The following is an 8,624-nucleotide window of genomic DNA, read 5'->3' as shown; positions in this document are numbered from 1 at the left end:
CGGGCGGGGCCTGCCACTGCGGCTCCTCGGATCCCGGGGTCAGAGCCGGGTGACAGCGCCCTTCAGGGGTTCTCGGGCTGGTTTGGCCAAGACCGGGGAGGGAGGGACCAGTGGGAAGGGAGTGGCCGCCACCCACCTGTCCCTGCCTGGGCCAGCTCAGCTGGGGCCGTGGGACTGCCGAGGCCCCGTTTGTGAGTCGGAGCGTGGAATGGGTGAGTGTCTGGGGGACCGGCCTGCTGTAAGTGAGGCGAACCCTCTTCTGGGTCTGGAATGTAGGCAGGGTTTTCTGTAACAAACCCCGTTAAGCCCACTGAGGGAGAGTTGGCAAAGCTCATCTTAGCAAGAGGAAGACTTTGATTGCAGGAATCTGATTGCAGAGTGTTTCGGAATGAATCGAGAGGAAGGACAGGGCTGTGAATATCCTTCCTGGGAGGGAGATGGCTGGACCGGGCGGACACTGCAGCGTGGAGGGTCAAGTGCCTGCCCCGCGGAGCCTCTGTGCTGTCCTGGAGGTCACTGTGCTGCCTGGAGCCTCAGGGGCCCCGGTGTGCAGAGTGACAGCAGGGCTGACTGAGCTCGCTAGGCCGTGGGCTACGGGGGCGACAAGCAGGCTGGGTGGGAGAGCCCAGGGAGCCTATGGAGGTGTCTTCGAGGGGATCCTGGCAGCGTTCCCACTCTCCTCGTCAGATTCCTGGCCAGGGAGCTCCAGCTCCACAGAGAGCCCCCCAGGGTGGGTGGGTCCTTGCTGTTCCCTGAGCCCAGTCCGGCAGACAGAAGCCGGCTTGCACGGAGCGTGTGGGAGGGTCCAGGTGTCACTCGGGTCTGGCCCGCCGCCCCTCCGCACCTGCCGAGCCTGTCAGGGAGCTGGGGCGGCACTCACAGTACAGGTCTGCCTCCCTCCCAGGCCATGGCGTCCCCCAAGGTCGAGGCTGCCATCAGGGAGAGACACAGGATGGCGGAGTGCCCCACCTGGGAAGAGGGCACGGGGCAGCTGCTCTACGTGGACATCAACGCCAGGAGGGTGTGCCGCTGGGACCCGCTCTCCGGGGAGGTGCAGGCCGTGGGACTCCGTGAGTGCAGGGCCCTGCGGGGGTGAGGACTTGGTCCCCGCCTTCCCCACGGTCACCAAGGAGGGCCGGCTGGCGTGACAGTGGGGTGGAGGCACAGGGGTTACAGCTTGTGAGCACTGCCGGGAGGCTGGGGTCACGGGGAGGCCTGGGGTCACGGGCCCCACGGTGCAGCCCTCGGGGTAGGGGCTGCAGACATGTGGCTGGAGGCACCGTCACATTGTGGTAGTGCCCACTGCTGGGAGCACTGTGGTGCCCGCTGCTGTGAGCCTGCGGTGTGGATGGTCGCCCCGCGTGCTGACAGCCATGGGGTCTGGGAGCACCGTGGTGCCCGCTGCTGTGAGCCTGCGGTGTAGACGGTCGCCCCGCGCGCTGACAGCCATGGGGTCTGGGAACACCGTGGTGCCCGCTGCTACGAGCCTGCAGTGTGGACGGTCGCCCCGTGCACTGACAGCCATGGGGACTGGGAACACCGTGGTGCCCGCTGCTACGAGCCTGCAGTGTGGACGGTCGCCCCGTGCACTGACAGCCATGGGGACTGGGAACACCGTGGTGCCCGCTGCTACGAGCCTGCAGTGTGGACGGTCGCCCCGTGCACTGACAGCCATGGGGACTGGGAACACCGTGGTGCCCGCTGCTACGAGCCTGCAGTGTGGACGGTCGCCCCGTGCACTGACAGCCATGGGGACTGGGAACACCGTGGTGCCCGCTGCTACGAGCCTGCAGTGTGGACGGTCGCCCCGCGCGCTGACAGCCATGGACCTGAGACCCGCCTGCAGGGGCTGCAGGAAGTCGGGGCTCCAGCCCTCAGCTGCTGCACTGACAGGAATGGCCTGTCCCTGGTCTGACCTGGGCTCTGCCCGAGGCCCCCTCTCCTGACTCAGAGCTGCCTGTGGGTGGTGACAGACTGTGCTGGTCCCCACTCCTACGTGTCCGGCCCTGTCACGGGCACGGCTAGGCGAAATGAGTAGTTCCCAGTGGGGCTCCCACACCTGCATGCCCTGTATCCGTGTGGGCTTGTCCCCCAAGGCAGGCTCCTGCTCAGGTGTGGGGCTTGCACAGCTGTGTGGGGCTCACGTGACCGTGGGGGCTCACACACTCACGGGCTCCTTCCACACCTGTCCTCAACTCCCACACCTACATGGAACTCACGTCTGTGTGGGCTCACACACCTGCACAGGGCGCACACATCTGTGAGGCCGTGGCACTTGGACCTCATGCACCCTCTACTCACCCTCACAGCGTCCCCAGGAGGAGAGACACCTCCCCTCGCACACGGGGAGGCGACAGTCCCTGCAGGGGCCCATCACAAGTGGAAGAGCCATGTCCCCTGCCAGCCCCACCTGGGGCCTGCATCTCAGCTGTGACCCCGAGTGCGGTGTGCACCGTACACACCAGGGCACCGCCCGCTCTCACCTGCCTGGGGGCTCAGCAGCAAGGTTGGCTCAGGAACATCCTGGAGGGACAGCAGATGGCCACCCTGGAAAGGGGACACAGGCGAGGTGGCTCAGGAACACAGACGACCCTCTGGTGGATGCAGGCCGTGCTGGGGGCAGCCAAGCCTGCCTCTTGCTCTGCGCCGGACCCTTCCTGACAGCCACTGCACTGTCCCCTGTCTGCACAGGACACCGCGTGGGCTGCGTGGCTCTGCACCACACGGGGACCTACGTGGTGGCTGCCGGCACCTGCCTGGGCATCCTGGACTGGGACACGCAGCAGGTGCAGTGGGTGGCCCAGGTGGACGGGGACAAGCCCCACAACAGGTTCAATGACGGGAAGGTGGACCCTGCCGGCAGGTTTGTGGCAGGTGGGTGCCCTGAGACCAAGGACAGGACAAAGCCGTGCTCCCTCCGGAGGCCCCAGGAGAGGCTCTTCCCTGCTCTCCACGTTCTTGGGGGCTCTAGGGGAGGCTCCTTCCTCTCCTCCCAGCTCCCAGCTCCCAGCTCCCAGGGGAGGCTCCTTCCTGCTCTCCCAGCTCCCGGGGGAGGCTCCTTCCTCCCCTCCCAGCTCCCAGGGGAGGCTCCTTCCTCCCCTCCCAGCTCCTGGGCTCTGGGCATCCCTTGGCTGTGGTCATCATTCCAGTCTCTGCCTCCGTCCCCACCGGCCTCGGCCTGAATCTTAGAAAGGCCGATTGGGGAGGGGCCAGGATGGTCTCGTTTCCAAACCCTTCAGCAATTCACCTGCAGAGACCCGTTTCTGACAAGGCCGCGTCCCAAGTTCTGGGGGTTGGAAGCAGACATATATAGGGGGTCCTGTGGCTGCAGCTGCTGCAGCAGCCCGTCCCCAAGGCTGACCGAAGGCCACGGGGCGGCTGCGTCCCTGAGGACAGCACCTCAGCCCCAGTGGCTCTGCTCAGAGCCTCCCTTTGGTGCTCTGTGGTGGGGGCGACAGGGCAGGGTGGGGGTGCCGGGGAACAGGGCCGTCCCCTGACCCTGCTGCCCCCAGGCACCATGCCCGAGGCGTCCGCCCCCGGAGTGTGGGAGCCAGGGCAGGGCTCACTGTACGCGTTGGACGCCGAGCGCTCCGTGGTCCGGCACCTGAGCAGACTGGGCATCCCCAACGGGCTGGACTGGTCCCTGGACCACCGCATCTTCTACCACGTGGACAGCCTGGACTACGCCGTGCGCGCCTACGACTATGACGTGGCCACGGGCGGCATCGGTGGGTGCCCTCCCAGCTCCCCTCGCGGCCCCGCGCCCTCCCAGCTCCCCTCGCGGCCCTGCGCCCTCCCAGCTCCCCTCGCGGCCCATGCCCTCCCACCTCCCGTCACGATGCCCGTGGGCCGCCTTCCTCAGGACCCCTACCCAAGGGGAGGATGGGGCTGGAGGGGAGGCTGGGGCTGGAGGGGAGGCCGGGGCTGGTAGGCAGGAGAGGCCCACCCTGCCCAGGGACCAGCACAGCCGGGGCGACGGGGGCAGCCCGGAGGCTGGGGCGGGGTACAGGACCTGGGGTCGTGATGGGCAGCGAGGGCCGGCCATCGTCACACACAAGAGCAGGAGGTGAGGGCTCAGGGGGCCGTGCCTGTGGGGCCGGGAGGCCCCGAGCATGCTGGGCAGACCAGGTGCGGGGCTGCCCTACGAGGAGCAGGGTCCACCCTTCTCAGGGCCCCTGCGTGTGGGTCAGGGCCTCCCGGAGACCACAGTTTAATTTGACCACGTGTCATGACCCATTTCCAAATGAGGTCCCAGCTGGGGTCCCAGGTTAGGACGTCCCGGAGTCAGGGCCTCCTTATCCCGTGGGGCGGGTGAGACGGTGAGGATGGAAGCAGTCCGAGGACGGGAACCCGGGAGGGCCTCCTGGAGGCATTACACCTGTGTCTGGGCTCGGAGAGTGGGGGAATTTGAGAGATGGCGTCTAGGGCAGCCTCCCGGCCAGCGTGCACAGGGTCCCTGCAATCGGAGCACCAATGTGCTCCCAGAGAGCCGAGGACCGGCGGGCTGAGGGTCGGGCCAGGCCCACAGCCCTGACACTTAGGGTGCCTGCCGCAGGCTCCGTCCTGTCCCAGGGACATCGTGGGCTCCCCAGGCACCTGCTGGCCTGGACACGGCAGGGCCACCAGCTGCCCCGTCCCCCTCCTCTGCTGCAGCACACCCGAGGGTCCTGTACCGCCTGCCTCGGGACCAGGGCATGCCGGACGGGATGTGCATGGATGCCGCAGGGAAGCTCTGGGTGGCCTGCATCGACGGGGGCAGGGTGATCCGCCTGGACCCCGAGACAGGTGCGTGTGCAGGAGGGCAGGCGGCAAGGCCGTGCCCGGGCTGGGCCGGGTCAGTGTGTGCGCCAAGTCTCGGCGTTCTGGTATCAGGCGTCCGGCCCATGGTGGGAGCGTGTACCCCAGGACACACTTGCCCACCTGCAGGGGGCCTTTCTGTCGGCATGGCGTGAGCTCCCGGTTCACAGGCACCATCGGGCAAGTCAGGGCAGTCCTGGGCTGTGGCAACTGCGGCCACCCCGGGGTTACACAGGACACTGCCCTCCCCAGCTCTGGAGCCCAGAGGTCTGAGGCCCCGGTAAGGGTCCCTCCAGCTCCCGGGGGAGGCTCCTTCCTCCTCTCCCAGCTCCCAGGGCCCCAGGGGAGGCTCCTTCCTCCTCTCCCAGCTCCCGGGGGAGGCTCCTTCCTCCTCTCTCAGTTCCCAGGTCTCCAGGCGTCCCTTGGCTTGTGGCCCCGTCACTCCAGTCTCTGCCTCCATCTCACGTGGCTCCTCCTCTGTGTCTGCGTCTCCTCTTCTGTCTCTTATGGGAACCCCAGTTATTGCATTTAGGGCCCCCCAACCCAGGAGGGCCTCACCATAACCACTTACGTCTGCAAAGACCCTCTTTCAGACACGGCCCTGTCTGAGGTCTCAGCTGACACGCACTTGGGGAGCCAGTGGGACGTGGTACCGAGGCTGCCCGGCCCGGGTGGCGAGCTGTGAATCTGGGGCCTGCCTGCCGTGGGGATGGGTCCCGGAGGTCAGGTGGGGTAGGGTCAGGAGGTCAGAGGGGCAGCCAGGCGGCTCAGTCCGGTAGCAGGAAGGCGAACAGGGTCCTAAGGGCCACCGTGTGCCTGCCTGCAGGGACACGACTGTGCACGCTGGAGATGCCCGTGTCCAGGGTCACGTCCTGCAGCTTCGGGGGTGCCGACTACACTGACCTCTACGTGACCTCTGCGGCAGACGGCCTCAGCCCGGAGCAGCTGTCCCGAGAGCCGCAGGCCGGGCACGTCTTCAAGGTGTGGCGAGGCCATCCCGGGTGGCCTTCCTGCCCACGGAGGCGGTGGGCGGGGCCGGTCTTCAAACCCCGGGCCACTCAGGCCGGGTCCACCATGCCCACGGGACGGGCCGTGCCCTGACCCACTTCCATGAGCGTTTCGGACAGCCGTGCACCCTGCCTCACATGGGCTTGGCGTGGCCGTACCTGGGGACACCTGGGAGATAGCCCGGCACCTCTGCTTCCTCCACAGGTCACCGGCCTCGGGGTCAGAGGACTCGCATCCCGCTCCTTCGCTGGCTGAGGCCCCTGCCCATGCGGCTCCGGGGCGGGGCTGGCGGGTCCGCAGCACCTGCTCCCCTGCCGTTCAGGGGAGCCAGCCTGGGCATGGGCGTCACCACTGCCGGGCGCGTCACCTCCACAGCAGAGCGCCGGGTCTGGGGCCTGCCCGGCCCCGGTGCTGGGCCGCCTCCTGGCGCTCTGTCATTCCCACTGGCCGGCGTGCTGTCCTGTGGCTCCCCCCACAGACCGGTGGCCTCTGCAGGGTGGCCCTCCCCTGCCCCGCACCTGGCACACGGCCCGGACAGGACGGTGATGGGTTCATGATTGTCTGCACACGTAAAATCGCATGGTCAGGGAGCCGTGCCAGACTCCTGCACTCCCTGCTCATGGGGCCAGCCCTGTACTTCCAGAACATTCTTTACCTCTGCAGGAGACCCCACCCCAGGAGCACTCACGCCCCAGTCCCTCCCCCAGCCACAAACCCGCTTTCTGGCTCTGAGCCTGCCTGTCCTGCTGTGCCCACCAATGGAATCTCTCACTCAGTGTGCTGTGTGTGGCTTCTCCGTGAGCGTCGCGTGTGCAGGGCGTCCGCGTGTGTCCTGTCAGCACTCCCTATTCCTGGCAGAGTAATATTCCAGCGGGGAGGGGCATATCCGCCCACGGCCCATCACATGGTTCCCACGCCGGGCAGAGTGCTGCTGCGAGCACGCATAAACACGTTCCGCTTCGTCATGGCTCTTTGGGCCTCCAGGCAGAAGCAGGATCCCTGGGCCCCGGGGTCACTCACTGAGGAGCCCTGACCGTCCACCAGTGGCAAACGTGCCGCTTCGCGTTCCCACAGCCCCGGAAACACCCGGTTAAGGATGGGCCTTGGAAGACGGGTGTGCGGGGCTCCCGCTGTTTGGACCTCACTGCGGGTGTGCAGCTGCTTTGAGTCACGCCCATGCCAGGGCGTGGCAGGGCTTCCTAGGGAGGGGGTGCACGGGGGTGGAGCCGGCCTTCTCCACACCCTCACTCACGCACCTCAGATGCACGCCACTGGCCGTGGGCACAGCCACAATTTCCCTTCCTTCTTTTTAGAATTATGTATTTAATTTTATTTATTATTATTTCTAAAAGTTTGCTATAGGGCACCTGAGCTCACTGGAGAGAGACAGAGAGAGAGAGGGAAAGTGAGAAAGCAAACCACCAGGTCCGGGACTCGAACTGCAGTCAGCCACGTGGGCGTCCAGTGGCTTAGATGCCACGCCACCTGCCGGCCTCACTACGGCCATGGTTTCCAAAGTACCCGCTGCAGCCCGTCCTCCGGCATGCCGTGTTTATGCATGCATTGGGCCGTCCAGAGAGTAACGTCGCGTTTGTGCATAGGAAAACATAGAAATCGGTCTCGACTTCCCGAAGACCCTCTAGGATAGCGCCACTCGGGACCCACAGGCAGCTGCTTCACAGGGGCTGGGGGTGCACCGGCACCGCCACCCATCCCGGGGACGTCCACAGCTCAGGACACCAGCACCAATTGTGCAGGACCCAAGCCCAGGGCCCCAGGGAAGCCCCAGGGATGCCCCGGGAGGTCCCAGCTGGCAAGGAAGGTCCAGCCCTGGCGTGTCCCCCTCTGGGAGGCACGGGACCTCCGGTTCTCGGTGCTGCCGACACTGGCCTGCCCGGGAGGCCGCGTGTGCACAGGGCCCATGGCCGCCTCTTACCAAGTATGGGAAAGCCCAGGGGCCCGTGGGCACGAGGTGTCCCCCTTCCTGGCGAGGTGCACGGTGGGACAGGGACAGCACAGGGCGTGGGTATGTCGGCCTGCGTGGAGCTGGGCGTTTCCCCGCAGCCTCTTCCCCTCAACACTACCCAGAGCCCACCAGCCGGCAAGCCCCGGGCAGCGTGCCGAGAAGAGGGTCTGGTGTCTGACTCAGGTCAGCCCAGGGCGTGATCAGCACCTCACAGCTCTGGCTGGTCCATCCGCCATACTCTTTTTTTTTTTTTTGAGAGACTTTTGCTATAGGGTGCGTGCACTCATCAGGGAGACAGAAAGAGATAAACCACCCCCTCAGGGGGGATGGCCATGCCACCATCCCTCCTCCTCCTCCATTCTCCTCTTGGGATCTTAGGCATGCACACACACGCACCCAGTGTGAGTTTAAGCCACCGGGTCCAGGACTCGAACCGTGGTCAGCCATGCGAGACTACAGTACCTTAACCAGCACCCCATGTGCTGGACCCCATCCTCCTCTCACACGGTGCTCTGCCTTTCTGTCGAGAGCTTGTTCGGTTGCTTTCCACGGGAGCGACGTGTCCCCCCCCACCCCGTGGTCGGGCCACCCTGCTTCCACCCAGAACACCCTACTGCGAGAATGTGACGCTGCCATAGGAGGCCTTGTCAGTTTCCTGTCTTCCCCCACTTATCCCCAAACTGCAACCCAAAACACTCAGAAAAACGTAAAGTACAAGGATATCGAGGCCACCTGGTGATGCGGAGGTCAAGGTGCTGGACTCCCACAAGGTCGGCTGCAGTTCGAGTCCCGGACCCGGAAGCTTGAAACTCACACTGGGTGTGTGTGCGTGTGTGCCCAAAATCCCAAGAGA

At 65.9% G+C, this 8,624-nt stretch overlaps 1 protein-coding gene across 1 annotated transcript; it reads left to right on the top strand.

Moving 5' to 3' along the window:
• Positions 1-2,030: 2,030 nt before the first annotated feature.
• Positions 2,031-6,060, top strand: LOC102479824 (regucalcin-like). The gene is made up of 6 exons (XM_006164533.1): positions 2,031-2,112; positions 2,692-2,874; positions 3,513-3,728; positions 4,654-4,785; positions 5,624-5,778; positions 6,010-6,060. The coding sequence occupies exons 1-6, from the start codon at positions 2,031-2,033 to the stop codon at positions 6,058-6,060; spliced, it is 819 nt and encodes a 272-aa protein (XP_006164595.1).
• Positions 6,061-8,624: the final 2,564 nt, after the last annotated feature.

Source organism: Tupaia chinensis, unplaced genomic scaffold (assembly GCF_000334495.1).
Source record: "Tupaia chinensis unplaced genomic scaffold, TupChi_1.0 Scaffold143644_1, whole genome shotgun sequence".
NCBI lineage: Eukaryota > Metazoa > Chordata > Mammalia > Scandentia > Tupaiidae > Tupaia > Tupaia belangeri.
The sequence above is the reverse complement of the archived record's forward strand: the minus strand, read 5'-3'. Positions and strand labels throughout refer to the sequence as shown.